The sequence below is a fragment of the Cavia porcellus genome, unplaced genomic scaffold, assembly GCF_034190915.1.
Source record: "Cavia porcellus strain 051 isolate PalLab524CR breed Dunkin Hartley unplaced genomic scaffold, mCavPor4.1 scaffold_16, whole genome shotgun sequence".
Classification (NCBI taxonomy): Eukaryota; Metazoa; Chordata; class Mammalia; order Rodentia; family Caviidae; genus Cavia; species Cavia porcellus.
In genome coordinates this window covers 26,278,748-26,305,495 of record NW_026947499.1, presented here as the reverse complement: position 1 = coordinate 26,305,495, position 26,748 = coordinate 26,278,748, and the positions used below count along the sequence as shown (strand labels likewise).

Here is a 26,748-nt window from a genome sequence, read left to right as displayed (position 1 = left end):
TCTGGGCTATTCTACACTCAGCCCTCTTGGGCTCCCTGCAGGGGCCTCACTGTCAGGAGGAGCAGGTGGAGCAGGAGGGTGGAGCATCTCCTGAGGTGGCCATGCAGCTCAGGTGTCTGTTCTCTGGTGGTGGTGGGGTACCCTCATCTGGGTGCTTTCTCCCCTAGGAAGGCAGGCCTGGGGTCACCATTTTCCAGGGGATGGCTGTGAGCAGACCTGCTGGCCTCCAGGTACCAGTGAGCAGTGTGGGGAGGACAACAGGCCTTCTTCCTCTGGGGATGGTTTACTCCAGGTATGGAAGCTGTCCCCCAGCCCAGCTGTCTTTCCTTTGCTCAGCAGGGCTCATTGCCCCCAACAGGCACTTTCATTACCCAGCCTCTGCTGGTCAGCTGTCCCAGGGCCTCCTGCCCCTGCCCCTTACCAACTCACTAGCTTGTTCTGGGAGTATTGCGCCTGTCTGCTGGGCTTCTGGCCTCTCTGAGGGCTGATCTCCCAAGAGCTCCTGGTAGACAGTGATGTGGCTCCCTCTCTCCTGGGATTTTGGGACGGCACTGCCTGGGACAGCATTCCTTCCTTCCTTGCTAACCTCAGCCCTCACTGAAGATGATGAGCCCACTTTCCCTGTGGGCTCTGAACTCAATCGAGTCCTCTGAGGGCTAGGAGCTAGCCTGAAAAAACATGAGTTTTAAAGAACCAGTGGAAAAAATTAACTGGCAAATCCATTATGTTCAAGTAGCCAGAAATGCTTCAATTCAATTCTGCAACCATTCAGTGGTGCTTCTCTATGAGCATCCTCACATGGAAGGCTGTCTCCTTTGGGACACAGGCGCCATCAAATGCTGCATTTTAAGTACTTAAGCTGTTGGCACTTTCTGACAGCTAACCTCCTAATTACCCTGTGCCTGCTCCCTCCAGGCTGTGGGCTCCAGTGCCAGGGACCCCGCTCTCCCCTGCACTGGGAGCCTCTCACCTCAGGGAGGCGTCCAGCATACCTTGGCTTCCCTCTCCTGTTCAGGGGCTCTCCTGGGTACAGCAGACTCACTGTCCGGGTGGAGAGGCTGGGCCTACCCAGTACCTTGTGCAGAGGCCACACAGAGCAGGCAGTGCCTGGCCTCGGTTCACTCCATCTGCTCTCTGTTGTGACCTCCAGGAGGTGCTGTGGCCAGGCCTGGAGATGTCACCATGGAAGAACCACTGCCTGGGCTGCTTTGCATAGGCTTTTTCTGCTGACCCCATATGGGATCAGAACAGAGACCCCAGTGGACAGTGGGGGCCTCTGCTGGGTTCAGAATGGAGAAAAGATGGCTAATACGCAGCATGATCCACTGATGCATGTCCAACAACATGGTAAAGCCCCTTTCCAAAGGCCTCTGTACTCCTGGGCAGTGCATGATCCATGTCTGCTCCCTCACATAACTCCTACTCACGAGGGGCCTACTCACTAGTTCACAAAGAACACACTTTTTCAGGAGGTGGAGTTTCCATAGTACAAATCTAAATGTTATGGCTTGTATCTGGATGTCCTCCCCAGGCCTCATATGGTCATAGGTGGGGCTTTTTGGAGGTGGCTGGATCTAGGGTGTATGATGCTAGGATCAAGGATGTGACGCTGGGCTTGATTCACGGTGCAATGCTAGGATTAAGGCTGCCCCACGGTGGTGTGAGTGCCATCTACCGTAAGGGCGGGTAGCCTGGATAGTATGTAAGACTCTCTAAGTGTGTAAGTAAGAGGGCTGTCTGTTGTTTATAGCTTGCCGCCTTACTGCTTTGCTGCTTTCTGCCTGCAAGAACTGTTTCTCCTCTGCGGTGCCCCTTTGCCATGCCACCTGCCCTGGAGCCAGTCAACTGTGAAGAGAAACCTCTACAAACTGTTGAGTCAAACAAACTTTTCCTCTGCCAACTTCGGGTGTTTCTCAGCAATGAGAAAAGTAACTAAGACACTAGGCAAAGGCTCGTGACTATTTGACAGGGGAGTCAGTTGGGTGGGTGCCTGGGCTGCCCCACACTCTCTGGAGTCTGATAGATCTGGATCCTAATGCTAGTTCTATCACTTTCCACTGTGAGATGCTGGCACATGAATTTAATCTCTGAGCCTCCAAGTGCTAATAGTGCCCCTTGTAGCTGCTGGAGGCTCTGAGTAAGCACACACAGCACTTTGGGGTAGCACTCTGTGCTCAGTAAGAAACCAACAGATATTCACTGCTGTCTTCATCTCTGCTAGTGTAGTTGTTATGGCTGCCATCTACCTCTGTTCTTTCCTCCTTCCTTTCTTTCTCTATTTTCTTCTTCTCTTTTCTCCTTCCCTCTTTCCATCAGTCAGCAAGTCCCTGCCTGTTTAACAGAGGGCACTATGCCAGGCACCCTGGAGGAAACAGTGAAATCAAATGGGACTTGGCATTGGGTGACTGCCTAGCCTGGGAGGTCACTGACCTATGTAATGAAAGGAGTCAGCTCTATGCCAGATAAAGTGCCAGGGAATTTTAGAAAAGGAACTGTTCCCAGTTGGGGTAACCCAGACAGACGGTGAAAGACATTGTGTGAGATAGCCCTTCAGGAAAAGCCTTCTTTGGCCCTGTTGCAGAGCCTAAAAGAGGACTCTAAGGTAGGAAAGGGAAGGTCCTGGCTCCTTCAGGTTAGCAAAGGAGAAAGAAAGGGAGATAGGACAGCCGAGGGTGGGGCTCCAAGTATGAGGTGATCAGACGGGAGGACAGAGGACCAGCAGTGGCCTTGGGATGGGTAGGAAAGAATCACAGCAGAAAGCCTCAGGGCCATGCCTTCTATAACTGAAACAATTAACCTGGGACAGGTTTGGAGGGCACATGGAGGGCTGGGGGTGTACGTCGGAGAGCACTAACAACCTGTTTGCAGGATTATGTTACATGGTAATTTCACACAAACAGCGATCGTGGAAAGGAGCAGGCATAGCAGAGGGTACTGGCAGAAGGATAGTGCCATTTGTAGGTCTTCGCAGAAGATTGCGCTTGGGACATGAGATGCCTGGCAGCATGGGCTGTAACAGGGACAAGAGATGCAGGAAGGAGTAGAGGAGGTCTAATTCCTGGGTCCTGGAAAAGCTGAACTGGATGAGGAGAGCTTGACACAAAGTTGTAGCAGCTTTTTTCCAATTTCAACTTTCCTAAACGTACCTGGGCTGTGTTAAACCACACACTCATGTTCAGTAGCTCTGGGCAGGGTCAGGGCTTTAAGCAGGAAGATGACTTACGTATGCTGACCTCAGGGACAGAGGTCAGCCTAGGATGGAGCAGGCGCACTCGTGCACGTGTGCGCACACTATACCTTGTCTACTTTCACTTTCCGTCCAGAACAAGTTTCTCAACCATTTATCTTTAAATGATCTAGTACCATTTATGTTTTAAAATTACTTCTAGAAAAAGTAAATAAAAACAGTAAATAAAATATTGCTTATCAGCTAAATTATGTTTTAGAATATATTGGCAAGCTTGATTCTCAGAGGCAATCTGTGGGAACTCCTTTTGTGTCTGAATGAGTCACTATTCCATGGACCCATACTTAAAGTGACTTTTGCTCACTGTGTCTTACTTTCCCACCTATAGCTCATTTGCATCTATGTTGTCTGGTACAAGTGAGAAACACATAGAGAGCTGGGGGGCACCACATCAAAGAGAGAGGGAGGCCCAAGGGAGTTGCATGCCAGGACAGACACCTGCTTGGGTCAGGTCATGGGGAGGCCACTGCCTAGGACAGTCATAGCAAGGTGGGCACAGGTGTGTGAGGGGCTGGGTCCAGCTTGCAGTGACAGAGAACAGTCAGTTAAGAGTAGGGATCAGGAATGGTAGGACACTGGTCAGAAAGCTCAGGAGTCACTATTATAGGACTGTGCATCACTGTGCATCTGAGTGAGGTCTTTCTAGTGTCATCTGAGGGAAAAGGCATCAAGTTACCCACTCAGGGGTTGGGTAGAGATTCGACTTTCTGGATCTGTTGAGTGTTTGATCCACTCCCCACCCTCCAAAAAGCCTTGGGTGCCATGGAAACCTCGGAGCCAAGATCAGGAGAAAGGAGCCACAGCACATGGGAGCTTTCTTCACGTCATCCTACACTGTAACAACTCCATCAGATGGCAATACTACCCCATCTTCCACATTAAAAATAAAAATCTCAAAGTCACTTACAGATAATGGGTGGCACCAGGTTTCAAATCCAGGTCTTCCTGGCACCAGAATCCAAGATCTCCCCTGCGCTTGGCTTCACCATAGAGAATGCCTAGGCCGGGAGTACAATGGTCCAGAGTCCTTCCATGCTGGACTCCCACAGCCTTGCTGCAGCCAGCCCACACAGATGCTCTCAAAAAAACACAGTTACACATCTGTACAGATGTGCTCAGCAGGGATGCAGAGGAAAGCACCTGTGCAGGGTGTCAGCTTACTGGCCATGCGGACCTTGGAGGAACAGTTGACTCCAGTTCATCCTGCTGACCTTCTTTCCTCTCATGCGGTCACACCTTGCCCTGCTCTGTCCCACCTCCCTGCAGGTGAGGCTCCCTGCTCTGTCCCACCTCCCTGCAGGTGAGGCTCCCTGCTCTGTCCCACCTCCCTGCAGGTGAGGCTCCCGCTCATGGAGCTGGAGGGAAAGGCAGGCTCTGAGGCGGGGGTGGGGGGTGGGGGTGGGGGGTAGGGGGTGGGGGGGGTGAGGAGACTGTCTTCTTTCTACCACCAGAGCCTGACCTTCTGCAGAGGGGAGTTCTGTTGAGTACACAGGGGAAGGGTGAGGGAGACCCCTGCAGGGGCTTCTCCTACACACCAGCCATGGCAGCCAGGCCTTAGAGCCCCCTCCACCCTGCCACAGGCATCTATCCGGATCATTTGTTCCTGAGGCCCTGGCTTAGCAGAGAGCCTCCTGTGGGCAATTAGCAAGGGGCTGACCCATGAGTCCTTCCCAGCAGGCCACACACTTGTGTGCCTTCTACAAGTGGGCATGCAGACCTTACTGAGGCCAGGGCCCTCACTGGGTCCCTCTGTCTTATCTCTTTTTGCCTTGCATACTATCACCAGAGGCCGGCCCTGGGAGGGAGAGGCTTTCTCCCCTTATTGAGAGTGATTTTCTAGGAGGACCTTTGACCTGGTCAAGGATTCATGCTTGACCTCCCCATTCTGTGGGCACAGGGGAGTGTGAAGCAGATGCTAGGTGGAAGCTGTAGTGACTCAAGGTCTAGCTGTACTATTTCTTTTTAAAAGGGAAGACATAGTGCTTCTTTGTTGTCTGTTTTGCTCTAGTTGCAAGTCTCTTGGCAACAAGTAAACCTCTCTCCATGTGATTTTATACATGTGACCATAATGAGGCAAATTTGAGACCTAGGATGTAGGGTGTCCCAGACGGGACACTGTAGCCAGTAAAGCCTTGAAGGCAGAACCAAGGGGCTCTATCTTGAGGTCATCTTCCCTGCCGCTAGGAATTTATCTGTGGCACGAAATGAATACCAATGGGGCTATCTGTGCATCACTAATGCCCCTTAAGCACCACCCCAAACCTGAGCTACATGTATGCCCCCACACCACGTGTCTGGCGAAGAGAATGCCAGATCCCGGAGGGTCAGGGAGTCTCTCCTCACATTCTTTGTCTCTTTTATTTCATACTTCTTATCTTTTCAGCTGCGCCAAAATCCTATCAGATGGTTCTCTTCCGCGCCAAAAATTCTATCAGGTTGTACCAGTGAGAACAATAATAGTCAGACCATTCCTTTAGGATATCAGTCCAAAATGATCCTGGACAACCCACCTTCAACGTCAAGAATCCAGGGTGTGACTATCTTGTTTTGACTGATTAGACTCTGTTCCATTCTGTATGATAGTATCAAGTTTGAGGGTATAGGCAACTACTTTGAAGGCAGTAAGATTCACTAAGATGCCCATTCTGGTTTGACTATTATCTGCTTTGGAAGTCCTGTAATGTTTACAATGTTTAAGTTTTATTGGTCTTGTTCTCTACTGTTTTGTTCAACTTTATAATACCTAATGAGATAGACAATTCTTTTTAAGGAAGCAAGAGGCATTATGGTAACCATGGTTGATAACCTTGTACTCTGTTTTTACATCATGTACTATGTCTATCCTTTTGACTGACAGCTTTGTTTTCCCATATTTGACTTTATTCTCTTCCAAAAAAAAAAAAAGTAATAAGAACTAAGGAGTAATAAAACCCAAAACGTATAAATTTTGTTGTAAAAAAGAGAGGGAAAAAAGTGCTCTAAAGGATACAACAGCAAGTGTGTTTAGGGGTGTTAAATAGCTGACCATATTAACGTTTTTGGTTGGATCACTGAACACAACTGTTTGCAGTCTCACTGTCTGAATGTCCACTTTGTATGCTTTGATACGGTGACTTGAGCAACTGTCTCTAAGATGATAATGTGTAATCTATTAGCTGGTGATTTCTTACTGTTTTTTTTTTTTTTTTTTTTTTGTAGTTCTGTATTACTTGTACCCTTATACCACTTTGTTTTGTTTTGTTTTTTCTCTTTTTCCTTTTAAATAAAATTAAAAAAAAAAAAGAATCCAGGGTGTGGTTGAAAGCCTGTGAAAGCCTTTTTGCTGTAGCACATGTGTTGACTGCCCCTAGGTTCACCCATAGCCCCCTGCCTCTACTGCACGTACACACACCCGCACATGTGGCACATGCTGACTTTCAGGCCTCAGCATAATTTCAGAGGCCTAGGGCTGCTGTTCTCCCTTTGCAGGCCCACACAGGCCCTACACAGGTAGGGTGCTAAGCAAAGAAGGTTTCTCCATTTTTGTTCACTAATGGGTTTGCCCTGGACTCAAAATACAAAAGTGTTTTTTTCTGCCAAAGTGCACAAGCAAGAAGAAAAATAGCGGCCACAGAGACCTCAAAAACAAAAGCAGAACAAAGGCCAATACCTGGAGTGGCAAGAGAGAGAGAGCTCTAAAGCCAAGTCTCACTTGACTTGAATTAGCTACACAGCCTTACTGCCAAATCAGTCCCACTAACAGCACAGGAACAAAAGGGCCAAGGAATCCATAAAGTCATTGAGGCAGAGAGCCCCCAGGAGGCAGCCGGCAGTGTTGGAGCACACCATGTCTTTCGCACATGGCTGCCTCCTCTTCATTTCTGCAGGCTCTGGGCATGGGTGCTCAGCAGGCCCTGGCCACTGTCAGAAGTCTGCAGAAAAGCCACTTCTTAGCTGTCCTGACAAGCCAGCCTACCTCTTAGCCCAGATCCCTGGCTATGCAAGGGGCAGAGAGAGAGGATGGGGACCCCACAGCAGCACAGGGTTTATGAGGGAAGATGCAGGCTGGTGAGGGAGCTGCAAGGTGTGAGCTGAAATCAGCTGTGGCACCTACTGACAGGCAGTTTTCCACCCTCAGGCCTGTGTGTGCTCAGCGTTGAGATGTGCGCTCTCAGGGCTGGTACATTAGTAACAAGGGTACACGAACTCTGTGGGTGCCTGGCTGTAGCTCTGCTCCCTTGTAGGCACAGGCAACAGAGGGCATGCCATGCTGCAAACTGCTTTGGGCCACAAGGATTCACCTCAGAGGGCTGCTGCCCTCTGACAATGTGCCTGATAGCCTCAAAAGGTCTGGAAGACTTGAAGAGATAGCTTCACTTTCCTGAAGGTAGGACAGAGGGCCGGAGCCAGGTCAGAGAATACCATGCCATGGAGGTGGGGTACAAGAGTGGCTATTGTGGGTCTTGCTGCTTCTCACGTGACCCATGGCCTGGGCCAGCAGCCTGCCCACTTGGCACATGGACTGTGTTATTTAAATGATCAATGATCTCAAATGAACAAATGATCTCATAGTATCATGCTCATAGGACTTACCTAGAGCTTCTTGGAAGGACAAAAGCGGTCTTTCTAAAATAACCAACTCTGCAGTCCAAAATCCATAATGCTGTAGACTCAAGGTTGATAAAGTAAGGTTCCAGATATGCCTGGCACAACCCTTTTCTTGTGCAGTGCCCAGGTGGGTTTGGGAGGCTGGCTCCTGAGTACAGGAGCACTAGGGATCAGGTTGCCATGGATGCCTGAGTGTCCTAGGCATGGTGGGACAGGAGAGGTGGAGGGTTGAGGCCACCACCCCAGCTGTTTACAGATTTTGTTCCTTGTGAAGGGCACCTGCCCACACTGTCTTAAGAATTCAAGCTGAGTAGTGTTCTTCCCACTTCATCCCCCAAAGCAGAAAGCTAGCACGTGCACATGCCTTCCATACAGCAGCACGTCAGTGATGTGTTAGTTACACGTGTCCCCTGATACTCCCTTTATTATTTTTTTAAGTTATGGCCAAATTTATTCAAGAAAGTAAAAGTTAAAGGGGGTGGGGAGAAACTGGCTCTGCAGAGTGTGCTTGGGTCAAGTAAAAGAATAAAAACAAGATAAACGAATACTCCGAGAAAAGTCCCAATAGGCGATATCTCCTTTAGAGGACCTCTGTAGGGTAGGAAGTTTGTTCCACCTCAGTGCTGAAGAAACTGAGGCTGACAGTGGTGAGCCTCAACCCTGGACTGTGCCTGCCACAAACTGTACCACTTGGCTGATTGTGGAATCTCAGCTCTGTGCTATGCCTCCTCACATCTGATTGTGCCCCTACACAAATTCAAAGCCTTGAAGCCCATGCGGAAGGGGGTGAGGAAGGAGGAATTGGGTGTGGATGTTCTGGCCTCTTTCTGACCAAGCTGCCAGCTCTTAAATCCCAGGCCCTTGGCCCCTTTCCTACTCAGCTTGGCCCTGGGAAAGTAAACACACTTTTGTCACCCTGACAGCATAATAATGAGAGGAAACCAGGCCCACAGTAGGAACAGACAGGACACATAGTGCCCAGCATAGCTGGGCTGCCAAGCAGAGGCCACCCTTCCCCAACACATAGTCCCATATTCATGTGTCCAAGTCAACCAGCTGCCTTCAAAGACAGGTTCCCAGGCTAGGGCAGGGACCCTGAGTCCACAGTATCCTTCTGGAGAGGTATGTCAAAATGTAACTGCCAGGTTGTTGCCAGGCGGCCAGGTGACAGCAGGAGAGGTGCTCCTCTGCTAGGCACCTGCCCCTGCTGATCTGGACCCAATTCAACACCAGGCCCGTGAAGAAGGAGAACGGCTGTGATAGCTTGGCAATTTCAGCCATGATTCATCCTGAAGCTGTCAAGGTCATAAGGCCATGTGTCATGTCATAGGAAACTGAGGGGTCAGAGCAGAGAGGTGTACTTACACCAAGCTTTCCTGGGCCTCCAACATGCCGACTGAAGATCCTGGGCTTCTTAGCCTCCACAACCATGTGGGGCTCTTATAAATCTCTTTGATCTTGATCTCTCTCCCTTTTTCTTTTTATCTTTTTGAGACAGGGTCACACTGTGCAGTTCAAGCTGGCCTCGAGCTCACTTTGTGGCTCAGGCTGGTCTCGAACTCGCAACAATCCTCGTGCCTCAGCCTCCCAAGTGCTGGGATTACAGGCATGTGCCCTCATGCCTACTTTCCTTTTTATACAAATCTCTTTATACAATGTCTTCATCTCTTAGTTATTATAATTTTTATAATCGCTTTATCTCTTTGCATAAAAAATATCCTACTAGTATATTTTTACTGTCTTAATTTTATATAAATGTATTGTCTCCCCCTTCACACACAGTATACATATTATATGTACACACAGGCCCACCTTCCATTTGTTAAGTTTCTCTGATGAGCTGGTAGGTGAGCCAGTTTCTTTCTCTGGCAGCCCTGGTTTCTCCACCCTTGATGGCCTCCCTGGACCTCAGTTCAGGAAGCCAGCAGTGGTACTTGGCCTTTAGATTAATTCCTTGCAAATGCTATCAAAGGCATGTATGAAGCTACTCTGGCTTCTGTTTGCTGATCAGAAAGTCAGCTGGAGTTTGTGTGAAGCAGCTAACTGTTCCCTTGGTCTCCTCTCCCAACAGAGTGAGGACTGATACATCAGACCTTTCACTGCTCCCCATCTGAGCTAGGATGCTCTGGGAAGCAGAGGCTTTGGTGAGCATGGGTTATCTGGGCATCTCTGATGAGACTGCAACTCTACCACTGGGTCAGCAGCTCTCCAGCCAGCAGGAGCCTCAGCTGAAAGCACATGACCTGAGCTGGGCCCTGCACTGCACCAGGCTCAGGGAAAGGGCCCCCCCTGCACCTGTTAAGGAGGTTATTGCGGCGGACCATTCGCAGAAAGCCAGTGGGGTCGGTAACGGAGTTAAGTTTGTTGTTCATCTCTTCAAACTGCTGGTCCATGATGTCTCCGGCTTCACTCTCTGTTTCACTGCTGGCACAGGCCCTGCAGAAAAAATGATAGAAAAGCCAATCAGGAAAAGGTTGTGCTGGGCTTCTGAATTCAGCTCTGATGTCCCATCTCATGAATCCTAGTACTCATGCCTCCTGACTCCAAGGCCTTCTGCTTCTCTCAGTGGTCCAAGGCCCACTTCCCATATCACTTCTCTGGTCAGCTGTGGCCAGGTGTTCATGACCTGCTGCACCCCATTCTACTGACTGCAGCTGCATGTGACTAAGTCTCATGGTCTCAGGGTCCAGCACAGGCAGAGCACATGCCAGGTACCCACTGTCTGGAGGGGCTGGCCAGACACCCTCCCCACTGGGCTCAGGCTGTGGTATGTACGGCTGTGGGATGACCCCCAGCTTGGGGTCTATGCAGCCCATTACAAACCAATGACTGAGCACCCACACTATGTGGGACACCACGCTAAGCACAGCCTAGAAAGTCACTTCCAAATGAGGAGACAGACATTCTTACAGAGGGTTGTAATTCTGTACAGTGTAGGCACCATTGAAAAAGGCTTGAGAAAGCCTGCTCAGGAGGCCCTTTCTCCAAGCTCAGTATGAGGCAGTGACCATTTTGTGAATTAGTCCTCCTGTGATGGACTTTAACAGGATGCTTGGCAGTGTGTTCTGAATAAACAGAACCCAGGAGTGTCTTGATTCATCAACATGATTAAAATGACAAAAGGCTTGTTAGATGTAAATGTCATTCACTGTCATTCACTGTGTCCCAAGGATAGAAAGAAATGACTAGGACACATGTCCACAGGGGTACTGCCCACTCTCATAGTGAGAGCAGCCTCTCATTCAGCAAGGCCCCCCTCAGCTCTGATCCTAACCTTCTCAGGCATTGGATTATACTGAACTTGGAGATGCCTAGTGGTTTCTCATCCACAGATAAATCTCAACCCACCAGCCCATGACTTTCTCTTTCCTGATGACTGAGAACTAATGTTGATGAGTGGAGAGTACAGGGCCCTAAAGTCAGAAGACAGACTTGCAGCCTCTCCTGTGCTGGCCCAGTGGCACTCTGGGAAGGCTATTCTTCCTGTCACTGTGAAGGAAGAGGCTTGACACATAGGGATTTGGGTTTAAGGTGATCTTCATCCTCATCAAATGACCAGGCTGCTGATACCTGTGATTGAGAAGGATATAAGCCTCTTACTGTATTATTCTGGGGCCAAATGAGATACAACATGTAAGTCTATGTGGTAAGGTAGAATGCTATATTTGAAGTCAACTCTGGCACAATGTTGAATTTTATGTCAATCTGACCGGGCTGCAGGATACATAGATAGCTGGCTGGTTGTTTTCCAGAGTACCTGTACTAGTGTTTCTGGTAGACTGAATAAAGCATGTTAACCTTCTCGGTCTGAGTGGGCCTCCTCCAATCCAATAAAGTACTGAATAGAACAAAAAGGCTAAGCAAGGCAGAATTCACTCTGTTCTGTTTTCTGACTTGAGATCCATACTCAGACTGGACCTATTCCATGGCTTCCCCAGGTGTCTTGGCTGCTGACTGTAGATCCTAGAGCTTCTCAACTTCCATAACTATGACAGCTAGTCCCTTATCACAAATCTCTTTGATCTCTTTATAGAAATTGCTTTATGAAATGTCTTCACCATTTAATCTCCTAATTATATAAATTTCATAATCTCTTTAAAAACATATCCTATTTGTATATACTTTTGTATATATTATATAAATGTATGTGTCTACATACAGATATTTGTATGCACATACATATTTGCCCATATTCTATTTCTCTCATGAATTCCCACAAAAACCCCTGGTAGTGATCCTAGAAATGTGGTGTGGCTGGCAATGAGTTGGCCTTTAGTCCCCTTTCCCTCGAGGCCCAGGCTGACTGGAGCTGGCACTTCCCACACAGAACAGTAGCCGGCATGCGGTCGCTCTGTGAGTGAATGGCTTCTGCTGGAGAGCATTTCCCAATGGGAAGTACTTCTACACAGATTTGATTTTATCTGTACGACATCTCTGTGACCCAGCTCTGACTGTCTCTGTGTATCTGACATAGGTCTGAGAAGCTGAGGCCCCTGGGCTGGCCTGAGAGTACAGGTGGCAGAGAGGGTTGAGGCCAGTTCAGGTCCGTGGCAGGTGATTGCTCGTGTTCTTACCCATTCAAGGGCCATACTTTATACTTCCTTCTGCAGGGGTTTGATTGGGGGTGGAAGGGCTGAGAAGAGGAAACTTCAAGCCTTTAAGCAAATCACCAGGGCCTGCATCGTGCTGTCAAATAAGGAAGCCCCTGAACAGGTGAGAAGGCTAAAGCGTGAAATGCTCCCGTGGGAGCCGAGGACCTTTCACAGAAACCCTGGAAAATAGCACTCAATGAGCGCCTCTGTCCAGGGATGCATTTATCACCTGAATGCAACTGCTTGCGTGGAGCTGAGAAATCTGCTTGTCATTCTGCACTCTGCAAAGGAGAGAAGAATTGGCCGGGATTGGTATCAGCTCCATTATCTCACAGTTCCACTCTAGCTGTCAGCCACAGACTGAGCTCTCAGAAGCTCCTGCTTAATGGGGTTGTTTCCTCTTTCCTGACCCTTCCAAGTATTAACACTGAAGGGGAAAACAAACATGCGATGTCACAGATAAAGGGACCTCCAATTTACAAAACAAGCCTTGTCTATATGGCAGGGTTGCAAGAATGCTGGCCACCAGTCCTCCTGTTACTGTCCCCTCCCAGTACCCACCTTCCTGGCGATTCCTCAGAGATGTCACAGTACACCTAACATGGTCCCCGAAGACCTTGATTCAATTCTTTTTGACTCATCAGTGATTCCTAAGTGGGATGGAGATGCTAAACAGGTGAGTCTTGTTATACCTGCCTTCAAGGCACTTACTGTTCAGAATGACTAATATTCTTAGAGTTTACTTCTTGCTAGATAATCCCTTTGCATTTTATTCTATGTTATAGTTAACTATTCACCTTACGCTATTCCTATGCCAGTTGACCACATGGATTCAAATTTCTGTTTTGACACTCTTAACTTAAAAACATAAATAAAATAAATTCTGCTATTACAGAATCCTGAGAGAAAAGTTAGTTACACCTTGGTAACTAACCACTGGCCACCAGATGACTAACCATCAAGAACATCTGTTACTCAACCAGCATGTGCCAGGACCTTAGCTGGGTGACTTCACATGCAGACACTCTGTGCTGAGAGGCTCAGGGAAGGTGCTAGATGGGCATGTTCATCCCCCACAGAACATGTGCACTACATGCAGAGATCAAATGAGAGTTGGAGAGGAAGAAAGAATAAACATATGAACAGACATAGAGACACAAATGGAGCACTTAGTCTCATGGTTTGATTTTGGCCACCCTTCTGAGGGCCATGATCTGAAACAGAAGGATTGCCAGAGAAGTGATGCTTTACAGACAAAACATAGCTCAGCAGGGAAAAATCCCAAGGGCTTCAAGGGACTGAGGCAATGACAGAGCAGGAAGAGTAAAAGGGGGCTCCTGGGTCCAGCTGCCATGCATGAAGTGCTAAGGCCCTGTCTCTCTTTTCTCTTATTTGGCTTATATTCTGCTGCGCCTGCATAGCTCTATACTCTCAAACCTGGCTATCTGTCGTACCCTGGACTTGATAGCCATATTCCAATTCCCTGTCTCTTGTGCCTTTTTAAGTCTAAGGATTCTAGCTCATACTTCAACTCCTGGAATCTTTTGGGAGGTAGAGGACCACCTCGTTCTTGCTCTAGACCCCTGGCATGGCACTTGACCATCAGCCAGGACTGGATCCCAATGACTCCCCAGCCTATGGTCCGGCAGAGGCTGAAGTTCAGATCATTGTTATGGAGGACAGAGTGGGCAAAAGGTCAGCACAAGCTAGCCTAGGTAAAGACAGTAAGGTACACACCCTAGTGAGTGCTGGTAGGAGGGCAGGAGGGAAAAGCAGTTCAGAGAGGCTGGAAGCTGCCCCACAGTGTCCACAGGTCCTGCGGGCATCTCTTTCAGGGGCCTTTGAGATGTGCAGCCTGAGCACTCTGGGGAATATAAATCCTATCATCAGCAGAGGCGGGCTTCAAATGCTATTCACATGCAGCTTTCCCCAGAGAGATGAAAACAGCCATAAATCAGGGTCCATAGAGCTCTGTCCTGGGGACAGGGTTTGGCAAGAGGCTCCACAGAAGATTGTCATTTGCAAGGGTGGCCTCTTAATCTCTCCAAACAACACAATCTCTGTCATCCCTCTAATAGTTGCAGCTGAAATGCCACAAAGGCACACTTTTATTTATGTCTCACGTCCCTCTGCTAACCCATTCCTTCTTCATCCCCTCACCCTCACCTCCAGGATTCTCTTAAACTGATGACCAGTTACTAGGTCAAAGATCAGCTCTTGCAACCTTCAGGCTGGAAAGCATGGATGAGAAACTTCCTGTGTACAGGGCAGGGTAGCACTACCCCATGAACCCACTCCAGGTGGGAGCCATCCGAGGCAGCAAAAGACTCCTTCTTTCATAGCAAAACTCTCCTTAAAACTAGGGAAACTTGGGGAAAAAAAGCTAGTTTTTTTGCTGCCGCTGTGCACAATCATTCAGAAGCTCCTGATTCCAAAGGCCAGGTTGTACTGCACAGCACCCTGGGCTGAGAGATCCACACCAGGAAACAGAGAATGTCTTGGAGGTATGACAACATGCTCAGAGAATGAGTACCATGGGCCTGCATGGGCTCTACATAGCCAGTCTATGAATAGTGGAAAGAACTAATTTCACCCAGAAGTCATTTAGCAGCATCTGTAACCACAGACATGAGATTCTGGGAACTCAAGATTTCTGAAATCTTTGAAACTTTCCTATGTGAACTACTTACTAGGCAAACTGGTTTTTCATAGGGATCATTAGAAAACCTTTGAAAAGAAAAAAGTCTGGGACTTACTTTAAGATACAGTAAGGAAAAAGGGGGAAGTATCTTAGTCCCTGAGTTGTCCCAATAGAAGAGTCAAAGAAACAGAGAAGAGATACGAGTCTTTAAGGCAGGAATCAGGTACATACTGGGAACCGAAAGGGTGGTGTAGACAGTAGACAGCTGATCACAAAGATTTTAGTTTTGGAAGTTGCTTCTTTGATCCCTGGGTCACAGGTTCCAAAAACTGTATTTGCATCTCACTGCTTACTGGGCCAGAAGGGAATTCCTGTCCTAAGCTCAGCAGGGTACTTTCTGTTTCCTTTCCCCAGGATGTGAGTACTGGGATTTAGGGAGAGCTGAATGTGACTTGCCAAGGGTGGCTCTGTTGGTAAAACTCTGGACCCAGAAGCAGAGTACCTTTTGCACTCTAACTCCATTCTGTAGTTGCCAATGGAAAGTGGCAAAGCGGATAAGTACCTAAGCCAGCCTCACAGATCCCAGGGGCTCTGGAGCTTTCTTCCTTTGTACAAATTTGTGCTGGAGTTCATGGATGCTCCGACTCATGACCTTATTAGACATCCCTCTTCCTGGTTTAAATAAACTTTCAAGAGGATTTTTGGGGTGAGGGAGGAGGTGGGAAGTGTTCTCAGAGATCTGTGTAGCTTTGCTGCACCAAGCCACTACTGCAGCTCCCAAACGGTGCGATTCAAACATGGAGTCACATGGAGAGCCAGCAGGTCGAAGGAGTGTTGGTGTATAGAGAAAGATGTGATACAATCTCTCACGAGGGCAGGGACAAGCTGAAGGCTACCCCGAGCAGCAAATTCTTCCATTAAGTCCACTCATGTCAAGTCCAGACTTCATATTCACATTGAATATCGCGCAGCAAACAAAGACAAAGGTCAAGTCCACTGGTACAAACCCTGCTAGTAACATGACCCTCCTGCATTCCCAGCTGACACTACTTAGGTGATGGTAATGGTTGTTCATCAGAAATTCAGTCATTATCACACATGCACTCATCTCTCTGGAAACATTTATATTCGGATAAAACCAGATTTAAGTCTTTGCTCCTGTGTGTCACTCTAGAAAGTGCTTTTCTCTGTATTCTTTCAAGACTGTAATTCATACTATTATCTCACAATTGTTATTTATAGAACAAACTTCCTGTTGGTCTCAAGGCAAATGATTACATTTATCTACCAAGAATCTACACGTGTGTGCATGTACACAAATGATCAATAAATTCTCACATGTGCTTCGTTAAACTGCTAAAAGAACAAAAGTCTTTTCCCAAAATGGTTTCTTAAGAAATCAACTGTTTAAAAATAAAAGGAAAAGTTCCTAGCCTTTGGGATCCAGAACACTTTGCATATTTGAAGGGCTTTGTAAGTTTCCAGCTTATCTCATGGCCTGAAATTATCCAGTCTGTACTTAAGTGTTAGGAGGAGGAACAGGGTCTTTTCCTAGCCTTTCTTCTTTCAATAAACACAGTGATCAGACAAATGAGGCGGTTTCCCTTCCGCTAGTGTGATGGCCTATGTACATGAATGCAGAAGAGTATAACTGATCAGAAGGCCTCATTACTTGGCATTTTATTTTTGAAAACTTTACTGAGGAAGAGTCACTGCTGAGGGCCGACTTGTTGGCTGGGAAACAGAGTTGTTGGCAACACAGTTCTCCACTGACAGTGTGGCTTTCAAACCCTCTTCTACATGGATTAGATTCTGTCAAACTGATAAAAGCCTAGTTCAACTCATATGAATGATGTGTCGTTGTAGAAAAAGCCAAAGACCTTGGAGACTGGGAGGTAGAGGGTTAATCCCATTCCCTCTGGACACTTCAAATGGAACTTAGGACAAGGAAACTTTCTTCTTTATGTGTCAAATGGGATAATTATTGTATAGGAATGACGAAAAACGTCAGTACAGCACCCAGGGTAGAACCACAGCCTGACACACGGGCAGTGGGCTCCATATTTTCCTTTCCAAGTACTGTGAATGCACGGGATGATTGAAAAATATGACAAATGTTATGAATGTTTAAATTTTAAAGTGTGTATTACAGTAAAATACATACTGCCAGTAATCCCCTTGAGAATACTCTCCCTTGCTTTAAACACAACTTACTCCATCATCCTTACCTCGCTCTCCCTTTGGGTTGTTGTAATCTTCTCTCATTTATTAGGGCAATGTTTAAGAAAGACAAATCAACTTTTGAATATAGAAAAGTATCAGTGCTAAATTATATAAATCAGCCAAAGCACTCTGGAAGCCTTCTTTCTCGAGTCTGTACCAGGTGTGACAAAAAATGGCAAAAACTGTTGCTGAGTGCCATCCAGCAGAAAGGCAGGCTTGTGAAAACATTGCAGTATGTCTTCATTTGCATTATTCACCAGTTCTAGCTCTCTGAAATTTCTGGTTGTTGCCCAAAGTTGAAATGATGAGGCAATGTAACCATTTTGAGTTAATTCAGGACACTGAGGCAGCCACAACAGCACAACTAAAACCACTCATGAAAGAGGACTTTCATGACAGCTTCAGAAGGCAGCAAAAGTGATGTGTATTTGAATTAAGGAAGAATATTTGGAAGGGGGTTAATGGTAATGTGTCTTTTATTGTAATAACTTTTAAATATTTAAACACACTGCATTTCTTAACCACACAGGAGGATGGCATGCATGTGCACTCCTGTGCCTGATACATTGATGAAGAATGTCACCCCATCTGTTGCAGGGCCAGCAGGAGCACATGTGAAAGCCCATGTAGAAACAGAGTGTAGAAGGGAAAGTCACTGCTGTGCTGTCACAAGGTGCACTTAATGGAATGTTCGGCTATACCACTATTTAGCAGCAGAGCATTCTCCTTTGTGAAAATGCCAACAGCTGGAAAAAGTAGTATGGCCACTTAACCTTCACTTTCTTTAAAATCCCATGGTAAATATTTACAATTGATTTAAAAGGTGAGAAAATGAAGCCCCTCCCATCTCACAGCAGGAACACTCCTACACCGCGGGCCCACAGCCTGAGCAAGAGATGTGTGAGAATGCGTGCAAAGAAGATTGTCAGAATGGGACCTTCTAGAAGAAGGTGTCAGTACAATAATTACTACTAGACACATGCAGGACAGGCACTTTTTCTTACTTCCCCATGTGCAGGTGCATGGAGAAAATGGCTTTGAGTTCTGTCTTGGGGCTTCTGGGCCCTATCAGTCCACAGGTCACAGTGGGACCAGAAAGGAAGGAATGAGAATTTTTCCCATGCAAAGCCCCTCCATCCCAGCTTATTTGGGAGAAAAGTGAGGGTACCATTCTCATCCTAAACCTAGTGGGAGGTATTTTCAGGGGGCACCACTCAGAAAACTTGGAGTCTATAGAGAATGTGGGAGGACTGGTACCTGGTCCCTCCATCGTGGTTTCACTGCGCCTCTTACCCTACTGTGCCATAGGGCCAGGCTCTGTGGAAGGTTCAGAGATGCAAAGGTGATTCATTTCAGGTTCTATCCAACATGGTGCCCTGAAGAGGTTACAGGAGGTATATCACTGGACGCCAAGGTTGAAAGACATGCAGAGATGTGCCTCCACCAGCTCCAGCAGTGCAGGGCATCCCAGATGGTTCACAATATATAGATTATACTTTAATCAGCTGACAGACCTCAATTATCCAGAGTAATCAAGCTGGGCAAGAAGTTTCTGTCTCCTTCCTCCTCTCCTCTCTCTGGCCTGCCCACCCCTGATAATGGCAGTGTGGCAGAGCAGACAGGCATACCCTTTATTGTCTGCAGGTTCCAGCCCAAAGCAGCTTAGGTGGGCAAGCTCTTTTCTTTGGACATAATGTGACAAATCTGGCATGCAACCTCATTTGGACTGATAGGAAGTGGTCTCACAGTTCATTTGAAGAGATGAGTCTACCCTGGACACAGTTTTTTCTTTTGGTACAAGAACTCATATTGCCCTGAGATGTGGTGGTAGGAAGCATCCTTGTCATCTTCCTGGAGTCAGGATTTTGCTCTAAGTTGCAGAGAGAACTCCCTGGCTCTTTTTTCATCTTCACATACCACAGGACTTAGGGGCAGGTGCCATGCTTGCCTACATGGAGATCTGTTTCTGCCTGTGGAAATTCGCAAAAGTCTAGGCTCTGGGTCTCTGGGAAATGAAGGTGAGGGGAACAAAGTGTCCAACCCACATGGGCCAGAACAGAATGTACTCACTCACTCAGACATCCTGGACTGTCTGAAAAATGCAAGATGCTGGAGAAACATCCCCCGGCCACTGCCCCTGCCTACCAAGTGCCAGAGTCTGTGGCCCAAGAAGCTCCAAAGCCAGGATGGAGCTGAATGCAGATATATATGTATCTGTCACAACATAAGCCAAAAGCTGCAAAGTGTCCAATGCATGTGGACATGGGGGCCATGAGATAGGAGAGATGCCTCATAGTGAGAGGAGGCCCTTCCTTTCCCTTCAGAGCCAGGGGCACTTGAGATGAATCAAGGAACAATCCAGGTGAGGAAGGAAGAGACAGTTGAAAGCTAAAGATAGATGTGGCATTAAGATTAAGCACAAAATATTATCAGAATGATCTGGAAACCAGCACCCCAAACTTGATGCTTGCAGCAAAACCCTAATTGCAAACAACCACAAATACTACCTACCACTAAGAAGCCAGTGCAAAAGACTGGGGTTCAGATTGCAGACATTTAGCACCAGCCCAGCTTTTAGATCACATCTTCATGCCCACTAAACCAAATATTTCCCAATCTCCAAACACACATTCCTCCTTTGCTTGGTCTGTGCTTTGACCATCAATCCTGATCTGTCTACACACATTCCAGATTAGCTCAGATGTCTGCTCATTGAGAAAGCTTACTTGACCCAACACCTCTCCAGTATGACTCTCCCTTCATAGGAGATGCCTAGCAGGTAACTGCTTCCTGAGATTATTACCATGCAGTGTATTCAACTTTGTCTCTGCCAGGATGGCCCAGTGTGAAGTCAGGGCCTTGTTTGTCTCACATGTCTCTGGTCCTCACAAGTCCAAGCAGAGGGCCTGGGCTCTCCGAAAGCTCACCAGAGGCTGGTGGCTACATAAGGACTCCTAAGGGCTTCCCCGGGTTCATTATGGTTGCCTTCATCATCCTGCAGAGACACATGACAGACCCAGGGTTGTCCCATCAACATATTTGGGAATGGTTTGTTCAGGTTAACTTCCATCCCCTCCCAGGAGAACCAAGTTACTAGGAAAACAAAATGTACACCTTTGAAGCAAACAGTGATTTCACAATAATTTTAAGAAGCCTTTCTTTCATGCCCTTCCTGGAAGTCTAGTACTCTTTTCCTGTGAGATGACCAGAGAAAAGGTGCACTACAGAAAGAAAAAGATTTTTTATTTAACAAAATTCATTTGGAGTCAGTCTCTAGAGTAAAGCATTAGAGAACACAAAAATCCAGAAGGCAGACCCCAAATCCATGGACTTGGCTATCCTTTCCCCATCTTGCTTGGGGATTGCATAAGAGCACGTGATGGTTCCACTCTGCTTCCTCATAGGTCATGTGCATATTGTGCATGCTTGATGTGAAACAGCGAGGGCTCATCTGCAAGGGCAGCATGCCCACAGTGTGTGATGTAACGGGACAAGGTGAACACATGTCAGGGGTCTTGCATGAAGGGCTGTGGGGGACAGGAACTGCATCAGGGGGCAGCTCTGGGTCCTTCTACTGAGCATCTATGATAAAGTACCCATTCTTTAGGACATCCTAATTCCAACTACAAAGGGCAATAAAATTGAGACCCACAGCAGATGAAGTCATCATTGAGTGTCATGGTCTTTCTCTTACATTATCAGTCACCTTCTAGCACAGCCAGGAAGTGCATCATATCTTTGCTGACAACGTCTAAAGGCAGACTCAGAGGAGCTTGGTACTTGTCCCAAGCTCCAGGGGTGTGAGCAGCAGAAGGGCTGGAGTGGATGAGGTTGTGTCTAGGCCTGTGCCTCCTTGGCTTCCCTAGCCTCAGGCTCAGAAGGTGATGCTGGACCACATGTCCTAATGGCAGTAGGGACTAGAAAGCTCAAGGTCCACAGAGGCCTCTGCTTCACCTTGGCTCTTTCAGCAACAGGAGCAGCAGCACAGCAGCTCCCACACACTATGCACACTTTTAAATTTTGTTCGATTCAGTGGTCTTTGAAGATCACCATGAGGTCCATTTGTCTTGTCCACTAAGAGCCAAGAAGGCCCCAGGGAGGAACTGTGCAGATGTGATGCACATGACCCATGATGCTTAGGTGCTTCGCACATCGAGGGCAGGGAGAAGACAGGTTTGTCTCTTAACAGCTGTTCAGGGAAGACTGGCCTGAGTCAGTGCGTAAAGACTTCTGTCTCCTACAATTGCACTAATGCAAGTTATATTAAAAAGCCAAATGACCCCTTTAATAAATGGAGAAGAAACGAGGGTTGAGGATAATGAGAATATTACAGCATGGTTCTCATTGTGCCTGCTTATAATAGCAGTCCTACAGCTAGATCTCCACGGAGGGCTGTGAGGCTACCCCCCTCAGAGTTGCTCTATATCCAAAAGCTGCAATGTGTCATACTGAGAATGCATATTCTAATGCACTGTGATCCCCTTAATGAGGAAAACTGGAAGAGGTGCAAATGCTTTATTTATAACCCTCTAAATCTAGGTATATTGCACACAGTTACAATTTCTATACAAATATTGTCACCAGGAGCCACTAAACCAAGTCTATTTTGTACAGATAATAAAACCACTTAACAAGAGAGTCAAGGTATGCCTAAATGCTAAGCAAAGACTCAGGTAAGGGAGGCTACTTTTCATAGAGGATGTAGTCCCCCTAAGATAAGGGTGACTTCTAAAATCACCCCAAATTTCCTAGACCTTCAGTAAGACCATGTATAACTGTGCAGTAAGAGTCAGAGGAAGACTCTGATTCCTATGCCTCTAGGAGGAATTGCAGAAAGCCTACACACCCCCATATTCATGGCAATTTTTTGAATAGTCATATGCTATTGTCTAAGCTGAACTTCGGGTAGAAACAATTCCCTGTTTGTCTGCAGCATTTGCTTCCTGAGAAGATATCCACAGACACTGATTTTCTGAAGCAAGTCAGAGTAATACAGGGTTTTCCTTTGTTAATATCAAAGACTTTTACCTCTGGGGAGAACCTGTTTCTCTCTCAAGCATATTTCCTTCTCGCTCTAATTGGATTTTCTGAAAGGATCTGTTTCCCCTTCTCTTCCAGATGCTCAAGATACAGCACTGTACAAAAGCCTCTGGCTGGTGTCGTTCTTGTCTTTTTCTGCCACATTAACCCGGTAGGGGGTTTAACAGCCTGAGATTCTGAAAAGCTGTTGTCAAGTCCTGAAAGCCCCCAAATGCAACTTAAATGGTTATTAGCTAGTGGGAAACGTCCCTTGCATTCTAATACTTCCATTTAAATAACAATAATAAAGAAAATAATAACAATAAGAGTAAACTCCATGCCTTCACAGCCATGATTATACCCTACCACCCACAGTCCAAACAGCGTAAGGAGAATGTACTGTATGTGGGGCTAGGAGTGAGGGCACAGCTTTTGGCTTGGCCAGCATGCCTGATTTTGCAGCCAGCCGGCAGGGGTCGCCCAAGTCATCCAGCAGCTAAATCAGAGACTCCATGACATCGTGGATAATTCCTTTAAACAATCTAAGGCATAGACAAAAGAACTAAGGGGGTTCCTTGCTCTACTAAAAGCCCAGAAACACATGTATTTGCCAAATGGAAAGATGCAGAATTAATTGGAAAAGATATGGAATTCGTATTTCTCAGCTCCCTTGGGGTGTTTTATAATTAATAAATATTTGTGAAGCATTTGATAAGCATGAAATACCATATATGTGCTAAGCAAAACAAGCTTTTCCAGGCATTAGGAGTACTTAACGTGTATTCTGTGTTATATTGAAAGACATGAAAATGAAAAATAAGGCAATGGTAACAGTGTCATACACTAACCCCATAATACGCTGGGCCTTTTCCTAAATTATTACTTTCCTCACAATGACTTCATTATTATTAGCATTTCGTAGGTTTTTATTAAAAACTCCCCTAGTGTTATGTGAGGTTCACTTGGCCCAGGAGGCTCCATCAGTAAGCAGAAGAACCAGATTCAAATGGGTTTGTAAGCTAATGCTTTCGAGTTCCCAAATTGGTTTGTGTTCCTTATGTCAAGGATTCCCTGAAGGAAACACTACCACAGATTAAAAAGACCAGCCATTCTCAAGAATGAATAATGAGGTACAGAGTATGTAGGTTATACAAAAAATTTTGATTAGGCTATAGGGTTTCTAAAATAATGTCTCAAGTGTTTTTATTTCCTTATGTATATTCAATGCTTTATAAAATGTCCACAGATGTGAAAATTATAGTAAATATGTTCTGCAACCTTAATTGCTAAACAATTACAAAGTGACTAAACAAGAGGTGGCAGGCTGCCTTGTGGCTTTATTCATCTCTTTCTGGAGAAGAGGAAAATCATAAAGTCTTCCCTGACACAACAGGTTTCTATGGTTACAAGAGATGTAAATATATTATATGTCCTGTGTGACGTGAAAGGACCAGCCAGGCGCTGCGTGCAGCAGACCCCCAGAGGGAGAGCACTCATGTGGATGGCTCTCTACAGCCGGTTAAATATTTGTTTCTGGGTTTACAATGGAGTGGGAATAGGATAAAAGCTGTTGGTGCTGCAGAGACCGTCTACATAGCTCAGCAAATGTATCAGCATGATGGCCACAGAGAAATGCAAGGAATGAGATGGCTTCTGCTCTGTCACACTCAAAAACTAGTGCTCAGTGCACTCCAGGAGGTAGAGGTTGTGTCTATCGTCTCCTCCGGACACAGGGATACCGTGTCTTGTCTCAATGGGCAGGTACCAAATCTACATGGATCCAAATTATCCTAATGGCCTGCATTTTTTTAATCTTAAAGGAACATAACTGAGTAGTGGCTGTTGAGAAACAAAATTTAAAGAATAGTTTCCATGTAAGATAGGAAAAACCTGGTGACCTCTGCATCTAAGATTCACTATAGTATTTGCATCATGAGAAGCAACAACTTGCAATAATTGCATCCTTAGGATTCAGGATGGAATACTGGAAAACTCAAATTTGAAAACAAAAGATAAAAATAGCTTAGATTTGTGCAGAGTTATATTACTGCATAAATTGTGAAGCAATGTCAAATGAAGAAATGCTGTTGGCCATTAAATAGAATCCCTAAAACCCCGAGCTACATCCTCTTCCTGCTTAACCCTGACTTCACATATCCCAGGGGCCCTGGAATCTGGACAAGTCATTTATAGGGCAGCTGCATTCCTCTTTTCCTTTCTAATGATTACAGAAAGATAAAGTAAGGACAAACCAACAATTTCAAGGAAAAAAGCAAGATGTTCTGGATATACAGTGTTTATCTGGAAAAAGTGTACACTGGTATCTTTTAGGGTCAGCAGTGCAACATGCTGTGGGACATTTTCGCTTTTAGACTTTCAAAGAACATATGAAAAATTCTTTGGACAAATGAGAAAAGAGGAGGGTTGGAGATTTAGCTCAGCTGCATAAGCGCCTGACTGGCAAGCATGAGGTTGTGAGTTTGATCCCTGATACCAACAAAAAAAAAAAAAAAAAAAAAAAAAAGAGGAAAAAATGGAAACAAAATTTCTTTTTTGGTACCAGGAATCAGACTCATGACCTTGCACTTGCCAGGCAGGTGCTTATGCCACTGAATCTCTGCCCCCACTAAATTTTTTTTAAATAGGAAGGAGAACAAGGGTTAAAGGGAAGGTAAGAGAATAAGAGGGAGAACCAAGATATATCATGTACAGGTACAAATTCCCTATGATGAGTGTAATAATTATGCATACCTAAAATGTACCAATATACTTAATTTAAAAAATAGCAAAGAGCACATTAATTGTGCAAAAGTACTGAAAATGCAAACTTCAACCTTTCAATAAAAAGCTTGTTGGTATCGTTACAAAAATTCTTTGAAATATAAGTGTATCTTAGTACTTATTAGCCAAGGGATTGCTTAACTGAGCCCCCATACATTCCCCAAGTAACAGAGCTGATGTGCGTTAGAAAAACAAAATAGGAACCTGGTTAGGGAAGAAAAGGCACACATGCTGGTAGCTGGCCCTGCCAGAGAGAAAATGAGGAGGCTGGCTTCCTGCAGCTGATTTTCAGGATCTAGCAATGTGGCAAAGGCAGAAATGGAGAGGGGATGATGGAAGAGACCAAAGGGAGAGCTGTGATGATTTCAGGACGGTCCTAAGTGTAGCTTGTTGAAATGAGGCCTTCTAATGAGTATCCTGGCTTAATCTGAAGACATATAAATATCAGGCCGAGGCTGTACCAAGAGGTCCCTCTTGGGCTTGGGCTGTCTCAGTGGGCTACTATGTGTGCCACATGCATAATGCAAAACCAACATTTCCAGATTGAAATGGTGGGGCTCCAAATGTGTCATTTGGATTTCATTTTGAAGTCAGCATTTGAGCCATGTCTCTGGCCCAGATAAAAGGATAAAGAGGTCAGGAACAAATCAGGCATGAGATATGGGAGGGGACTGGTGACAGCTTCCAACCCATCCATTCACCATCTTGTCCTTTTTACATAATGTGATATCCTATTGAGCAGCCAGCTCCCTTCTGGGGACTCCCTGCCAGCACAGATCTGCCGCCATTCTCAGTCCCTGGCTCATGTCACTCTACACCCTTGGAATGTTCTGCCCTCTCTTTAGACAACCCACATCTCTCTCCACCAATAAACTCTGTTTACTCTGTACGTCTTCCATGAAAGCAAAATGCCTTACTAATCCCAACTGGCTTTGAATATCCAGATTCTTTCATTTAACTTCTAGCATTCTTGGGTTTGATAACATAAAATCTTAGATCAATTCCAACTCTTGAATGTTATTCATAGTTTAACAGAAGAGATGAAAGAGTATCCACCATAAAAGGAGGATTCCTGTCTTTGAAGCCAATGTGTTTGGACTGGGTTGGGTTCTTAATATTGCATCAGGTTGTCTGGATAAGTCTGGCAGGATCAGAAGGGTAGGTAAAAGCAATGGTGTGTCAATGTGTTTATTAGACAGAGCTAAGTGGGATGCACAGTAAAACACAAGGAATGGTTATTCTTTTGCTCATTCATTCAGTACTTGCTGAGCCCTTTCTATGTAGAGACAAAATAATAACAGACATAGATTCTATCTTCCTAGAGGCATCAGTCAAGAACAATACTCTAGAACAGCTGGTGGAAGAGGCCAGATGCATATACTCAAAAGAACACTTCTAAAAATGTGAGACATAGTGGAATAGAGTGGTGTGGGCCACCAGGAATAATGGTCCTTGAAGAGTACAAAAAGTACTACGGTGTTATGAAGTTGCAGAAGACAAGTCCCTTGATAGTTTCTGAGGATTTAGGTAAGTAGGAAGAAAGAAAGTGAACATTCACTCAGTGAGTATCAGAGGTAAGTGCTGGAGGTTCCTGGACATGAGCTCAGTTTAGATTCACATCCACTATATGAGGTTGAAATTGAGATGATAATTCTAAT

The 26,748-nt window shown here is 46.0% G+C and overlaps 1 protein-coding gene across 8 annotated transcripts in view; it reads right to left on the bottom strand.

The window, feature by feature from the left end:
* Ttc28 (tetratricopeptide repeat domain 28) overlaps positions 1-26,748 on the bottom strand; it is a 693,050-nt gene that overhangs the window by 47,140 nt on the left and 619,162 nt on the right. For all 8 annotated transcript variants that reach the window (XM_063227059.1, XM_063227060.1, XM_063227061.1 and 5 more), the window contains one exon: positions 10,130-10,270. In XM_063227059.1, the coding sequence (XP_063083129.1) occupies positions 10,130-10,270 (141 nt within the window). The remainder of the gene's footprint in view (positions 1-10,129; positions 10,271-26,748) is intronic.